We start from the raw sequence: 16,288 nt of genomic DNA on the forward strand, positions 1-16,288 counted from the left end.
TACTCGGGCAGAGTGTCCCGGCGCTAAAAAGAGACCTGCAGTGGCTGAACAGAGAGAGAGCACAAGATTACTGCACGAACAACCATGTCTTAAGCTCCTTCCTAAAGGATAGGAGCTTGTTCAGCTTTCTGAGAGCTAGTGGCAATTTATTCCACAGTTGGGGCGCCAAGAGTCTATACGAGCGCCCTCCAATACGAGCTCAGTTGACTGCTGGGACAATAGCCAGTGCCTGAGAGGCACTGGGGAAGTAAGGATTTACTATAATTAACACCTCAACTATGTCCCTTGAAGATATAGATATCACCATGGTACGTATATTTGGATTTAGGTACATAAAATATATACTAACTTAAGTTTCGATATTGTGTCCCACGATAATCTGGTCGTGATATTGTGACCATTTAATATTTTTACTCATATTCCCCACCTACTCCGACCTTGGCCTGACACATCTTGCAGGACCAATGAATTCCATGTCTTCCTGGGGAGTTCCCCTGAAGATGATGGATACCCCTCAATTAAATTAAAGGGCCATGGGTTACTCATAGGTGTAGGAGTAAAACGTGAGATCTACAGTTCAGAACAATGGATGTTAAAATTGGCACGTCTAATAGTAAACTTTGCATCAAATTATGAGTCAGAAACATGTTGGAATGACATTGATCGCTTGGGCCATTTACGATTATCCCCTCCTTGTTGTTTCTCGGGTGGAAATGAACACTGGTAAACATGTAAGCACTGGAATAAAGAGTAGGGAAGGAATCAACATTTGGACACTTTTTACACGTAATCCCTAGTCTGTCCTTACGGTGTGGTACCAGAATATCATAGCCAGACTATTGTCTATGCATAAATATAGGGTCCTAAATATTGTTTACGGAAATATTGCCCCATTTGACTTAATAGTAGAAAATCTACACCAAATGGGACCAAATGTAAGATGATATTGAGGACATATGTTTGTTGGAAGATATTTCTATGTGTGATATTTTGAACAGAACCATGGTACAGTGTGTTTTCTGCAATGTAGACTTAGAGAATGTGTTAAGAGAACCCCGGCATAGGAAAGCAAACCAAGCCTGAAAACAGGGCTGTGCAAAACAGATGGTAGGATACCATTCATCCTGAACTTGGGGCTGGCTGTTGGCTGTCATTGCACTTAATGCCACTGTAGACATCCTACAACCATGACTACCACTCAATGCCTCACTCTTTCATGATCTCTTGCCTGATCCTTTGGGACAACAGCTGACACAATTATTTATTTATATTATTTACAGTTTGTGTAAAGCGCTTAATGTCGCTTTTTCAGTTGCCTCAAAGCGCTAGATTACTGATAGATATTAGCAGTGAAAATGTTAAACGTGTTTAGCTGAATTTCGCGATTGTGTTCCTTTTTTAGCACAATTTCAATATCAACCAGCACACTCTTTGCTAATAATCAGAGGCACAGTTTAGCATTAGACACGTTCGTTTAACGCCCAGGGTTTGCACTGCGGGTCTCGTCCTGGGTTGTTCACGGGTGTGTAGTAGAACCCTGAACCACTCATGGAGGGCCCTTTAAAATGCACGCTTCATCGTGCAGCGGTTTCAGTTTCATGATTTATTAATTGCATCGCTTGCAAGAGGGTGATTCATGCAGTCAACATGAATGAAATAAAATTTGTATAAACCGTGAGTTGATGTAGCGGCGCATGTCAGGATTACAAGAAAAGTGGAGGGCACGGGCTGCTGTCAACATACCTAATGACTTACATGGAAGCTTCTGTGCAACCAACAAGAAACAAGACTCAGGCGCACACCAAACACACACGCGCACACCAAACACGCACGCGCACACAGTCACAAAAACGCGGAAACTAATAAACAACTGACACAAACACGCACAGACATACCCAAACACACACACGGAAACCAATAAGCATCAGACACAAACACGCACACACAAATACACACACTAAACAGAAATACAACTAATTAAACTCACATATTAAAGACAAAACACATCCCAGAGCAGGGAAGACGTTAAACAACACACCAATCAAGTGCAGGCAATCAACAACATGTGCACATAGCGAAGACAACAAAACACAGAAAGTGATACAGAGTGAAGTCAATGTAAATAGATGAAATACATTCAATAACATGAACATACTTAATAAAAGAAACATGACGAGTGCACAATGAAGACAAGAAACAGCCCCAAAAATGACATTGATAGCACATAGACACACCGAACTAATACAGCAAACAAGACATATACAGCAAACAAGACATACACAAACCAAAGACAAGAAAAAGCACACACAGAGGAGACCATACACGTAATAAACACAGACAGACTGAGCGTGTACAACAAACAAGACATACGCACAAACAAGACATTTAGGAGACACGCACACCCACACATGCGCTGATGACAACAAACAACACAGTGGGACGATAAACCACACACAACACAACTACTCGTATATACGTGAAGGGAATACAACAAACAGACACACATGATGCAGTCAATTAATAACATGCATTTGACGTATACGCGTGCACGCACCGCACGCCCAGCCTCGAGCACGTGAACTGCAGCGCCGAGTTTATATGTTATACTGAAATGGGGAATGCTTAGTGCAATGCCCCCTCCCTGCCCCCTCCCTTGCCCTGCTGGGGCGGTCCTGCTGTATGGAACCCCCTGCCTCCAGTGCTGAAGACAGACGCCCAGCCTCGTGCACAAGAAATACAGCACCTGCTGCAGTGCCCCCTCCCTGCCCCTCAGGTGCCCTGCCAGTGCTGCAGGCAGACGTCCGGCCTCGTGCACACAGACTGCACACTGCAGAAGTGGGTACTTGTTGCAATGCCCCCTCCCTGCCCCGTCAGGTCCCCTGCTTTGGCAATGCTGCTGCGGGGAACCCCCGGGCTCTCATACTGCAAACAGACGTCCAGCCGCGAGCACATGAACTGCAGGCACTGGAAACTGCAAAAGGCCCTGCCTGCACCCAACCCCACCCCCCAGGTCCCCTGCTGGTCACTCCTGCTGCAGGAAACCCCCTGCCTCCAGTGATGCACACGAACGCCAGCCTCGTGCACATGGACTGCGGCACTAGGCGCTTCCTAGAATTCCGCCCTCCCCTCCCTCCCCCCGTCCTGCCCTCCTCGGGTCTCCAGCTAGGACGGCACAGCTGCAGGGAAACCCCTGACTCCAGTGCTGCAGACAGACACCCATCCTCGTGCACATGGACAGCAGGACTTGATTGTTAGAAAACCCTCTCCCTGCCCCCTAAGGTACACAACCTGGACACTCCTGCTGCGGGGAACCCCCTTTATCCAGTGCTGCACACACGCCCGGCCTCCTGCACGTGCACTGCAGCACAGGGTGTCCATATTATACTGCACTGGGTCTTGCTGGAATGTAATCCCCCCCCTCTTTCAGGTCCCTAGCTTGGACACTCCGGCTGCGGGGAACCCCCTGCCTCCAGTGGTGCACACACACGCCCGGCCTCCTGCACGTGCACTGCTGCACCGGGTATCTATATTATATAGCACTTGGTCTTGCTGGAATGCCCCCCCCCCCCCCGGCCCCTAGCGTGTACGCTCCTACTGCGGGGAACCCCCTGCCTCCAGTGCTGCAGGGGGCTGCCTGCGGCTGACAGGCAATCCCCGGTTCAGTTTATACGCTTGTTTATACTGTGGTGGGCGGAGTCACCGCAGCCCACAGGACCGGCCGCTGTCATCGGCGGTGTTTCCAGCTAGAGGGCGATCACTGCGCTGGAACGTCCCTTCGGGGCCCCGGCAAACCGGAGCACCCTGCAGGGGTGGCGCTTGTTCCAGAGGTGAGCTGGTATCGAGGGCTGGAGGTCGCGTTACCCAGCCACGCTCCTCCGAGGGAATACAGTCGACACACCTCACCATCCACTGATGCGTTCGCTAAGGCCTGGGAGGTTCTATCCACATACCACCCTGGTCACCGGTACCTTAGAGAAGTGCCTTACCCTGACTTCCGCCCTTTGGGGAGTTCAGGCCTTCAACTTGATCTACTCACCAGTACCCGTTAAGTTTTTTCCCACAGACCACCCTGCTCATCAGCTCCTAAGAACCAGCCACCTCCTCCCCCCTCCCCAGACCATCCCCTTTGAAGGGTTGCTCTTCCACATGCCATCGCCTCTCCCAAAGTCCAGCCCGTTGGAGAGACCACCTCTGATCGGCCATCAGGACTTCGAAGTTCTTATCACAGACCACCCTGCGTCTCGGTGTCTTGGAAAAGTACCGCTACCTCGCTCCCTATGTAAGTTTAGCCCTCCCAATTATCTGTTCATAAGTCCTTGGGAGGTTGCCCCACAGATCAGCCTGTCCATGCACAGACCATCTGCTCTCCCGGACTGTAGCCTCTCGGTTAGCTAACATCTTGTGCGCGTCTGTTCCTCAGCACATGGAAGGCGCCACCTCACAGACCATCTGACGTTCAGCACCTTGGACAGAAGCCACGCTTCAACACACCATGAGTCCATAGAATGCAGCCTACGGATAGTTCAGCCCTTTAACTGATGCACCCGTCAGTCCTTGAAAGAATGTCTCCACAGACCACCATGCACATGGCCCCTTCCCCTCTATTGCCCGGATCACGCTCCCTATCAGTAACTTGGGGGTATTTTTCTTCCACACACCATCGCCTCTGTCAGAGTTCAATCCCTCGTAGCGTGCAGTCCTCTCACTGATCCTGTCACCAGCACACGTGTGGTCCTTTCCACATACCACCCTCCCTACGAGTACCTCGAAGAGGTACCGCTTCCACATACCGTCGCTTCTTCCGGACTCTAGTCCCTGGGAGGCACAGCCCTCCAATGATCATATACATCACACCTGAGAGGTTGTCTCCACAGACCACCCTGCCGCACAGTGCCTTAGACAGCTACTTTCCATGTACACGCCATCTTTCCCAAACTGCAGCCCGGGGGAGCGACCACCCCTTGCGCTGGTGGTCTGTACTCTTCCCCTAGAAGGCCCCATGTCCCATACCGCCTGACATTCAGTACCTTGGAGAGGTCCCGCCCGTACACAGACACGGCTTCTCCTCAACCACGTGAAGAGCGCCACACTTCTACTGGTTAGTAGACTATCACTGGGAAGGTTCTCCCCACAGACCACCATGTCCCTTAGCGCATAGACACGATGCCCAGGTCCATTGCCCAGGCCACCCTCCCTATCAGTACCTTTGCGGGTTACTGTTTCTACATACCATCGCCAAGTCCAGCAGACTGCACTCTCTGGAGAGTTCAATACTTCAATGATCTATTTATCAGTACAGGAAAGGTTATCCCCACAGGCCAGCCTGCCCATCAGCACCCAGGCACAGTGTCCAAACCATGCACAGACCACCTTTCCTTTTAGGGTTACCGTTTCCACATACCATCACCGAGTCCAGCAGACTGCACTCTCTGGAGAGTTTAATACTTCAACGATCTATTTATCAGTACCGGGAAGGTGCTACCCTGCCCATCAGCACCTAGGCACAATGCCCAAACCTTTCCTTTTAGGGTTACCGTTTTCACATCCCATCACTAAGTCCAGCAGTGCTTGAAATGGAAAAATAGACGTGCAGGTACTCTGCAGCTGATTACCAGCTGGTTTCTGAGAAGTGATCGTACTCTCCCATTAAAACTATTACGTTTTTCTTGAGAAGTGCCGGTACTCTCCCTCATAAAATAATAAAGTGCTGGTACTCAGAACCGGCTCATTTAAAGCACCGAGGTCCATAATACAGCCTTCCGAGAGCTCATTCCTTCCACTGATCTACTTACCAGTGCCAGGGGGGTTGTCCTCACATACCACCCTCCCCATCATTACCGTGGACAGGTGCCTTTCTGGCAAACACCCGTGCTTCCCTAACTTCAGCACTTCCAGGAGCCCATCCTTTCCACTGACCTAGCCCCTGGGAGGTTCTCTTGCACAGACCACCCTGTCCTTCAGCACCCGGAGTACATCGTCTCACCCAAAGACACCCTGCTATCCAACACCCACAGTCTTCAATCTTTAGTGAGTGGCACTACTCTCAACCATACCCTCTCCGGTCAGACTCTGCCCCTGCAGCGGTCTGTTGTTTATCGCCTTCCCCTGAGCCCTGCCTGCCCGTCAGCACCTAGGAGAGCTCCTAGCCCTGCGCCAGCCTCCCCCCCCCCCCCCCCTGCACGCCGAGCACCGGAGCCGCTGCTGCATTCCTCAGCACCCCCCTCCCCCCGAGAAGGAGCCGGTTGCAGCCCATGTCCTGGGGTGCCCCGTCCACCCTATGTGCTCAGCATGCATTGCCAGCCCTGTGCGTGCGTGCGTGCTGTGCATGTTCATGTTTTTGTTTATGTCTATAGCTCCTTGTGTTTGCGGCTCCCTTTCCCGGCGCACAGACGCCTGCAGACACAGATTATTGCATGACCTCACGGGCAATGCAGACACAACATCTGCAGCACGCCCGGACAGTTTCCTCACAGGCAGCGCCTCAGAGATGTACATGTTCTGTACATCCAGCCACCACACGCACAGGCGCGGGTAGCGCTTGCCCTTCGGCGCTCGACGCTCACCTCTTCCCTCGCGTCTGCCGAGGCGCTCGCCTCCCCATCTGGGCTGTCTGCAGAGGTCTCGGCGGCTGCCTGGGTTTCCACCTCCGGAGACATCCTGGGCCATCACTCTGGAGCGCACCGCCGCACCAGCACCGCTCCCGGCGCAAACTTCCTTCCCGGGGCCAGGGCGCTCGCATCCGAGGGGGCTCCCCGACACTGCAGGCTGCTGGCCCCCAAAGCTCGAGGCGCCTCCTGCAGGATTCCCATCCCCTCCTCCTCCTCCTTCCTCCAGAGAGGTCTCGGGGCTGGAGAGCACCCTCTCACCCCCACCGAGCTGTCTGCGTGTGGTCAGCTTATCCACCAGCACAGAAGCTGCCCCAGGAAACCAATGTCTGAGCGGGCAGTGCCAGCGTGCCAATCACTTCACGAATCCAGCGTGGTGGTGAACTTTAAGGAAGAGGGGGCAGGAGCAGGCGGCGGCAGGGACCGACACTCAGCCCGAGAGCCTGCTAAATGTTGCATTTCCATCAAGCCTCCTCGGCTGCACCCCCTGCCTCGCGCGCCGCTCTGCAGTGCAGCTGCATCTTACAGAGCTTGGCTGAGCTGCCTGCTTCTCTGCTGATAAGAGGGCTATCCCCCAGGAGCCCCAGCCTTTCTGGCACGGCAGTCCACAGAACTGCAGTACTTCTTGAAAGCTGGGCCACGGGGGTAGCCCCACAGCTGTTTGATATGCAAGTCGTGTATGAAATATGGAAGGGCAAAACAAGACGCAGCCCCTAACAAGACATGCAAGTGTACCCGTGAGCCCAGCTTGCGACATGTCTGCAGGACACCTATTTCCAGCCCAGGGCTTTCCCTTTGCAAGTGGTGTCAGGTGTGTTAATCCTATTGATTCAGTGCAAACAAGCCAGGAAGACAACTCCCATGATGCATCAGATTGTTACATTTTAATCCACGGGACTGGGAACTTGGTGTGAGGTGGCAACCCTAGGCTCGAGCCTGCCTTTTAGCATCTTTAGGATTAGAGTGTGTTTGTTTTAGAGAACAAACGAGGCGGAGCGTGCAGTGAGATTCGGCAGGGAGGTGTGTGAGCTTTAGATTTTCCAACAGGTACACTGGCATATAATGTTAAAATATACGACAAGCAGGGCGCATGACAGGGGCCTTAAGGGGCAGTGGAAAGGGAGAGGAATGCACATTTGGTTGGGGTATTAGGTGAGGAAAATCATAATATTTTGTAAACTAATCTAATTTTTGAAGACTTTCAAAACAGAGAGAGATTGCATGTGTGCGTTTTTGTCTCTTTGTATGTAAAACTTTCTTGTGAAATCCGACAGATACCTCCCCATACCCCAACTGAAAGCACCTGTACCCAATTATTTACCTGAAAATACATGTATTAGGGCAGTGTAGCACCTCTAACACCCCCATGAATCTACGCCACTGAGAACAAACATATTTTTTTTTTATTTAAAACGTCAACAGCTCATACTATCAAGAGAGTTTCCTTGAGAAACAGCCTTAACACAATAGAAGGCTACCATAGCAGCCAAGGGGCCCGGTGACAGGCATGACTCCTGGAGCCAGTCCTGGAATTTTAGCTAAACTTTGCAGCTTGATGTTTTTGAGCCCATAGTTCCGGAGTAGCATGCTACTCACCAAGAAAGTGCTTCAACATCCCATTAGGGGTAACAAGCGCTATATAAATGCAAACCTTTTTTCCCTCTTCTATCCCTCCCCTATCCTTCTCAATCCAAATAACCGACTAATATCCACCGCTCAAATTACTTTCAAATTTCACCATACTAATTCACCATTAATCCTTTATGGGTTCCAGAATACCGTGCTACTCGCCAAAAAAAGCTCTTTAACACCCTATCAGGGTTAACAAGCTCTATATGAATGCAAACCTTTTTCCCTCTTCTATCCCTCCGCTATCTTTCTGAATCCAAATAACTGACTAACCTATCCACCACTCAAAATACTTTCATATTTCACTATACTAATTTAACACTAATCCTTCTGGGTTCCGGAGTAGCGTGCTACTCACTGAGAAAGCACTTCGACATCTCGTAAGGGAAAGTAAGCACTATATAAATGCAATTACAACACAATACAATGCTTACTCTTTTAAAAGTGAAACTACAAGTCCCAGAAGGTAACGTGCTTTTGGCCCAAATAGGCAGGGCTGCTAAAGGTGTCACACAAGAGATGCAGGACTTGGGAGGTACCGAACCATAGCCCCCTGGGTGCTATGTGTGAAGATGCAACAACATCTCTAGCACAAAACACCCTGGGGCTGTGTTGTGGTAAATAAATAAATAATACCTCTATTTTTGACTAGATATACAATAACAGATAGCTCAATAAATAAGAGTCAAGATTCGAGGTAGCTGAAGTTTGCAGGCTTTAATACAGCATAAAGGACAGCAACAGGACAACCTGCACGGGAATAGGATGGCAGGGCCTGGCAGGGGGGCCCCGACAGCTGTCGGGCAGGATCTGGGATGAGCGCGCTAACTTTTAATAACAGTACACAAGTATATATAGTTAAAACAATTGCATTGCAGTACATACAGTAGGCGTAGCAGTGGGCGGGGTTTGTAGCAGTCGCGAAAGATAAGGCACAGAGTGGGTGTAACAAGAGGCGTGTACATAGACATGTGATGTAAACGTAACAGAATATGTCATAAATGGGGCGGAAACATGGAGGGGGCTACCTAAGGAGCCGGGACCTCTGACCTAGTGGTGCGCGCAAACTGGCAATGACGTGTTACTAGGAGAAGCTGGGGGCTATGACATCTGCGCTAGAATAGGAGACGAAAGTCTGGAGAGTCAGAGCGACATGTACCTAAACATTATCTAGTATCTGATGTTTAGAGAACATATTGATAGAATCCAAAAGTTATCAGGGCAAAGGCTAACAGACTCTAAGACTGGTGCATGCATTATTCTACATGTAGTGTGTTGAGGAATATTAAATGACCATTAATACAGTATTTCTCTTACATGGAGACGTAAAGGCTAGACGATGACTGAAACTATTGATGCGATTCAGTAGCTTAGGAATGCAGAGAAGGAGAGCTGGACTGATAACTAGAATCATAACATACTCTTGGCAGACTGGCAGGCAGAGCCAGGCCGAGCCGGGCACTGTGAGGCTAGAAGTAAGTGAAGGGTCAGGGATACAGGTGGGGCTGTATCGCTCCTCAGCGAGGGTTCAGGAGACAGGAGCTGAATCTGGTGTCCGGGCCCTTTTGAGGCCTAGAAACGGGGACTTTTACTGAATTAACGTGCACACTGTGAAACGTGGCAACATAACTTTACATAGGCCTAATACTCGTAGCTTTCACGAGAACTGGGAACTGGTATATTAGAGTTGGACACAACTATAATTGCGTCTTTAATCAATCATAAGGGAATACATATGCATATTAGTCATGCACATATAACATAAGATGGGGAACACGTAGGGACACAGAACATGGCAAAATTTACTTTTCCACATTCCCTCCTTGTCACTACGTTTCCATCAGGAAACATCAATATTCATGATACCATCTATCATTTCATATAGCATCATTTGCTCGTCTCGAATTGTCTTGGAGCGGGACTTAGGACTAGGATTTGGAATACAGGATGTAGCACAAATACCGCAAATCGCAGGGCCACATTGTAAACAGAGGCAGCAACTGAAAATGATCATTACTGCTATACCTAGGAATGACAATACTTTCCATCCCCAGGCAGAAATAATACTCCAGAGCCAACCGGACCATGTCCAGGTGCCTGGATTCTGGTGTAACTGATGGGCAATTTTATGGAGTCTGGTTATAGCTGAATAAACAGACGGTGCGTTATTAGGAATGAAAATGCAGCAACTAGATCCGATGACTCTACATGCTCCTCCTCTATCGGCCAGTATGACGTCAAGAACGAGACGATTTTGGAGCACAACAAATCTCATAGCAGATTGTTCTTCGGTTAAGTTACCTAGAGCAGAAGTAGTCTCATTCACTACTGCTTCAAGGGTTCTGGTTAACCTACGGATTAACTTACTATTCTGGATAGGTCCTATAAAGAAGAAGAAACCTCTATTGAAGTCTGTATACTGTTCTAGAGCAGTTTCAGTTTGATCGACAATCGGGTACTCGATCTCCCTTCTATGTCTAACGTGTACTAGATGTGTGTTTCTATGATAATCAGATGGGGCTAGAAAAACTGGTGGCAGTAGGAAGGCAATATAACATGTTCCATCCCAATCGAGGGGCAGACGAACATATGCGGTCTGACCACAAACAAAATAAGAATGACGTGAGGCTTTGAAAATAGATTTCCCACTGTCACTATACTTGACAATAGTAGTACAATCACTATGTCCTACATGTGCGGAACCATTCTTTCGGACACATAATTCGCCTTTGACTGGTAATACCGAAATAGCAGGTAAATCTGGAGTAGTATCAGACTGAACATTCAGGACCATAAAATTCAAAGAATAATTACCTAAATTATAAACTTCATTTTCTAGATCTAACCCGGTTCTATGGGAAAGACCTTGCTTGTCTGGAAAACATGTACTGTTCAGAAGGGACATATCAGTTGAGGATGACGTTAACGTGGACCATGCTCCACACGAACCATTGTGTGAAAACGGATAAGGAAAGAGTGGCAGAACTCCCTTCGGTGTCTGGAAAGGGGGGAGTCGACCACACACCCAACAATTAGTGGCATTGTTGGTCTGGTGTGAATAGTGTAGCATTCTGATAAATGTATTGTTGCGCATAGCAAGACGATAGGATAGCTCGTGAGGAGGCAGATCACTAAATGTGTGCTCTACTGTAGCATTAGAAAACTTATTTACATGAGGAATTGGAAAACATAAATGCAATGCATAACTTGTGCAGGTAACCATCAAACTCAAAAATAGAAGAAAACATAGAATAATGATACATCTGATAGAGTTTTGACTAACTCTCTCACTATGGGGGTCTATCTCATACATGTCAGAAACCTGTCTAACCGTTTCACCTAGGGGAGGACTTAGACAATTAAACTGGCTGACTTATTTTACTAGACCGGAGCTTCAACTTATACTCCTGCTGCGGAGTTTCCTCTAACAGGGGAGGCTTGGTATCAATGTCATTTGCGGGACAGTCCTTAAGAATAGTATCTTGGCAGTCTTTAAAATCTTGACAATCCTTGGAAATGTTCTTGGAAACAGTTTTTAGTCGGAGTCCGTGAAATTTCTTGACATGTGACAGATGGACCCAACCCTTACGGCCCTCCAACTTCACGGCCGTACGGGTGGTCAGAAGGACTTGCTTCGGTTCCTTCCAGCGAGGCTCCAGCGGACTTGAACGATCAAAATTTCGGACAAGAACCAGACATCCTGGAACGATTTCATGCGGTTTCACCTCGGTATTGTCTGGAAATGCGGCGGCAACCTGTGAACGACAAGAGTGTAGGGCAGACATCAAGGAAGCTAGGTAATCTGTCAGCATATTACTGGAAACATCTGTAATACTTCGGGGTCTAGGTGTACCCCACATGTTCGGGGGGCGGCCGAATACGACCTCATACGGGGACAGACCTGATCTGGAATGTGCGACCATGCGCATATAGAACAGAGCGACTGGCAGAGCTACTAGCCAGTCTACACCTTTCTCTTTACAGACTTTGGCGATGCGGATTTTCAGGGTCTGATTATGTCTCTCTACGAGACCTGCTGCTTCAGGATGGCGTACACAATGAAACTTCCACTGGTACCCTAACAGAAGGGAAACATGCTTCATGAGTTCAGATGAGAATGGCTGGCCGTTGTCTGAATACACGACCCTAGGGAGTCCATAACGGGGGAAAAATTCACGAACCAACTGCTTGGCAGTGGTCGCGGCTGTGTAATCTGGGACTGGATATGCTTCTGTCCACCTGGACAAAGCGCATACAACTACAAGGACATACTTGAAACCTCGACATCGCTCCATCTGAATATAATCCATCTGGAGGACCTCAAAAGGGTGGTCAGGAGGCTGGAATCCCCCTTCTTCCACCGGGACACTTTTACCTGGATTGAACTGACAACATATCATACAGGTACGGACTTTCTGCTTGGCTGCAGCTCGTAAATGCTTGTTGAACCAAATGTTCTGGATACTGTCTAACATAGCCTTCTCTCCTAAATGTGCAGGACTATGTGCGGTATTGATAATGACTTGAACCATAGAGTCGGGGAGAAACCATGTGGCTTTTCCCTTCGTCAACCATCCCTGGTCTGTCTGGACCCCTCCTTGTTCGGACCATTTCTTCATTTCATCGGGAGTAGCATGTGACTGGATATCTATGACATCTTGAGTGGGGTCCTTAACTGTCATACATGTAGTCGGATCTGGAGTGTGTGTCAGTGTCATGTTAACTGGAATGTCTGGAGTCTGGGCTGTGAGCTTGGCTGTTCGATCTGCTAGATCATTACCTTGAGAAATAGTGTCAGTGACTTTCGTATGTGCTTTGCACTTCATAATAGCGATAGCTGTCGGTAAATGTATTGCATCTAACAGAGCCTGAATCAGGAGACCATGCTGAATCTTGGTTCCATGAGAAGTCACAAAACCTCTCTCCTGCCAGAGCACTCCAAAGTCGTGTACGACTCCGAGTGCATAACGTGAATCTGTGTAAATATTAACTTTCAGGTTCTTGGCACATATGCAGGCTTGGGTCAGAGCGACTAGCTCTGCTGCTTGGGCAGACAGGGTGTCAATACGGTGTGTCTCTATAACTTCAGTGTCAGTAGTCACTGCATACGCGGCTACTAGTTCTCCTGTACTGGTTCTCATACATGAACCATCCACATAAAGTGTCAGGTCGGGATCTGGTAACGGAATATCTGTCAGGTCTTGTCTTGGCTTTGTCATGGTGTTAACAACTTCCACACAGTCATGTGTGGCAGGATTTGAAGTAACTGACGATAACAGTGTAGCAGGATTTAGAACGTTGCAGCGTCTGATTTCTATGTGTGGCTGGAACAGTGTCAATTCATAACCTGTTAAACGTGCAATTGTCAAGTGCTGAGTCTGTGTTCGGTTTAAAAGAACTTCCACGGAGTGTGGAACTTGTACTGTCAGGGAATGCCCTAATACTATGGAATCACTTTGTCTGATAGCTAGAGCTGTGGCTGCAACTGACTTGAGGCACGCAGGCAGAGCCTGGGCAACTGGATCTAATGTGCTCGAAAAATAAGCACAAGGCTTGTATTGTCCTGCTTGATCTTGTGTGAGAACAGATAATGCTGTACCTTCACGTTCAGTAACAAAAAGTGTGAAAGGCTTACTGTAGTTCGGTGTTGCTAGAACAGGTGCTTGGCATAAAGCTTTCTTTAACTCATTAAAAGCAAGTGTATGTTCAGATGTCCAAGGGAGGACAGTCGATACGGCTGCCTCTTGTGTCGTTAACTGTATCAGTGGCTTGGCTAGGAATGCATACTGGGGAATCCATTGTCGGCAATAAGAAGTGAGGCCAATAAAAGCACGTACCTCTTTCTGAGTCTTGGGCTGAGGAAGACTCGCTATTAACTTGATACGGTCAGGTGTCAACTGCCTACCCCTCTTGGACAGTAAGTGGCCTAAATAGATCACTTGCTGGACACAGAATTGAAGCTTCGAAGGGGACACCTTGTGCCCCATCTCGGCTAGGAAATACAAAACTGTAAGTGACGCACGCTCGCAGTCACGTTCAGAACGGGCTGTGATCAGTAGATCATCGACATACTGGAGCAGGGCAGTGTCAGTTGGCATGTGAATATTGTCTAGTTGTCTCTTAAGTGCTTGACTGTAAATGCTAGGACTTTCTGTGAAACCTTGAGGAGCTCGTGTAAATTTATAGCTCCTTCCATTTAAACAGAATCCGAAAAGGAACTGGCTGTCTGGATGAATGGGGACACTGAAAAATGCATTTTTAAGGTCTATGACTGTAAAAAATGTAGCTTCAGAATCAATGGCTGTCAATAGGGAAGAAATATCGGGAACAACTGGGTACTGGGGAATGATACATTTATTAAGTTCTCGAAGGTCAATCACTAATCGATATACTGGAGGTGCATTTGGATCAGTACGTTTCATGACTGGAATGATAGGAGAATTACATACATTGGAGTCAGTTTCTACAACCACTCCTTGGGCAATGAGCTCGTCAATAATTTTGGATAAGGCTGCTACAGCCTCAGGTGGCAATCTGTACTGTCTGATTCGTGGTAACACTACACCTGGCTTGAGAGTCACACGATGGGGTGTGATTTGCATAAAACCAACATCAGTTGGACCTCGTGCCCATAGATGCTGCGGGACATTCAGTAATCTTGGATCAAAATCACGTAATACATAGTGACCCTTAAAGTCACGTAAAAACAAACGTATTCCTTCTGGGGAGCAACAAATAACTGCACCTAATTCTTTCAAGGTCTTAATACCTAACAGATTTTCTGGACATGACTTCGTAAGTAACAGATCAGTAGTTCGGGACAATGGACCTACTTCTAGAGTAACTGGTTTAGAAATCTCGTTAACAATTGGTTTTCCTGAAAATCCAAGGGAAACATTTCTTGAGCCTGAGAGCGGAGCCCCTGGAACCTCGTCATGACTTATAGTAGTCCTACTTGCCCCTGTATCAATCAGAAACTTTCTGTCTTTCCCTAATACTTGACTGTGAACATAGGGACCCTCTTGATCTACAGGTATCTCGATGAGAGGCAAGCCTACCTCCCTCTCCAGGCTGTTTCATGAATACTGCTGGTACTCTGGATACTCGGACTGTGCATACTGGTACATTTGCTGTGTAACATGCTGTGTTGCAGCAATAGGCTGCGGTACTGTAACTGTCTGTTGTGCATTCTGTGGTAACTGAGAAGTCTGTGAAACTTGTTCTTGTCTAGGCGGACGTGGTCTTTCTTTAGTCTTGCCAGTGGCTATGTTGTGTTTCAAAACTGCACACTCGTTTATAAAATGACCTGGTTGCTTACAATAATTGCAGGTCCCTTTAACAGGAACTGCAGGATGACTGGCTTGATTCGTACCCCTCTTCTGACTGTCTTGAGGAACAGATTGTGCAACTAATACTTTCATTTTCGTGTCTTTCATACGTTTCCTTTCATGATCTTGCTCTTCTCTGATTCTATTCTGGTGATACTGGAGCATCTGAAGCATTTGGGACGGAGTATTAGCTTGCCAGGTACTTTCGACTTTCAAAACTCGGTTTTTAACTTGTGGACTTGAATTCTCGACTAGTTTAGTAACAAAAAGATGAGGGTATGACTCACTACTCGTCTTGAGACCACTGTTAATGCTAAAGCATTTCTCAAATCTAGAATAAAAATCACTAGTATCTTCGTCTGGTTTTTGTTTACAGGCTGAGATTGCATCCCAGTCTTCCTTTTTCGTGGCTAGTAATCTTGGCAAAACTTGTATTAACAGTTCGGGTAATTCTTTACATTTATATCCTAGACCGGTACCTGGTACACGTGTATTTTCTTCAGCTTCTAGAGCTGCCCAATCTATCTTTTTCTCTCCCACCTCCCATTCTTTTTCCTTGAGTTTTTCATATATGCCCGCAGGCAACAGAACCTTTAACATTTTAATAATATCTGGATACGTGTATTCTCCCATACGGAGCATGTCTTTTAATTCACGATGGAACCCTGCTGGATCTTTATCATGACAGGGAATTAATTTCTTCATCTCTAAGAGTTCCATCTTTGT

At 47.7% G+C, this 16,288-nt stretch overlaps 1 protein-coding gene across 1 annotated transcript in view; it reads right to left on the reverse strand.

Annotated features, from left to right (window-relative positions):
* Positions 1-6,656, reverse strand: part of LOC144782664 (transmembrane protein 151B-like) — a 237,108-nt gene extending 230,452 nt beyond the window's left edge. The window contains exon 1 of the mRNA XM_078662013.1: positions 6,564-6,656. Within this exon, the coding sequence (XP_078518139.1) occupies positions 6,564-6,656 (93 nt within the window). The remainder of the gene's footprint in view (positions 1-6,563) is intronic.
* Positions 6,657-16,288: the final 9,632 nt, after the last annotated feature.

This window comes from Lissotriton helveticus, chromosome 9 (genome assembly GCF_964261635.1).
Source record: "Lissotriton helveticus chromosome 9, aLisHel1.1, whole genome shotgun sequence".
NCBI lineage: Eukaryota > Metazoa > Chordata > Amphibia > Caudata > Salamandridae > Lissotriton > Lissotriton helveticus.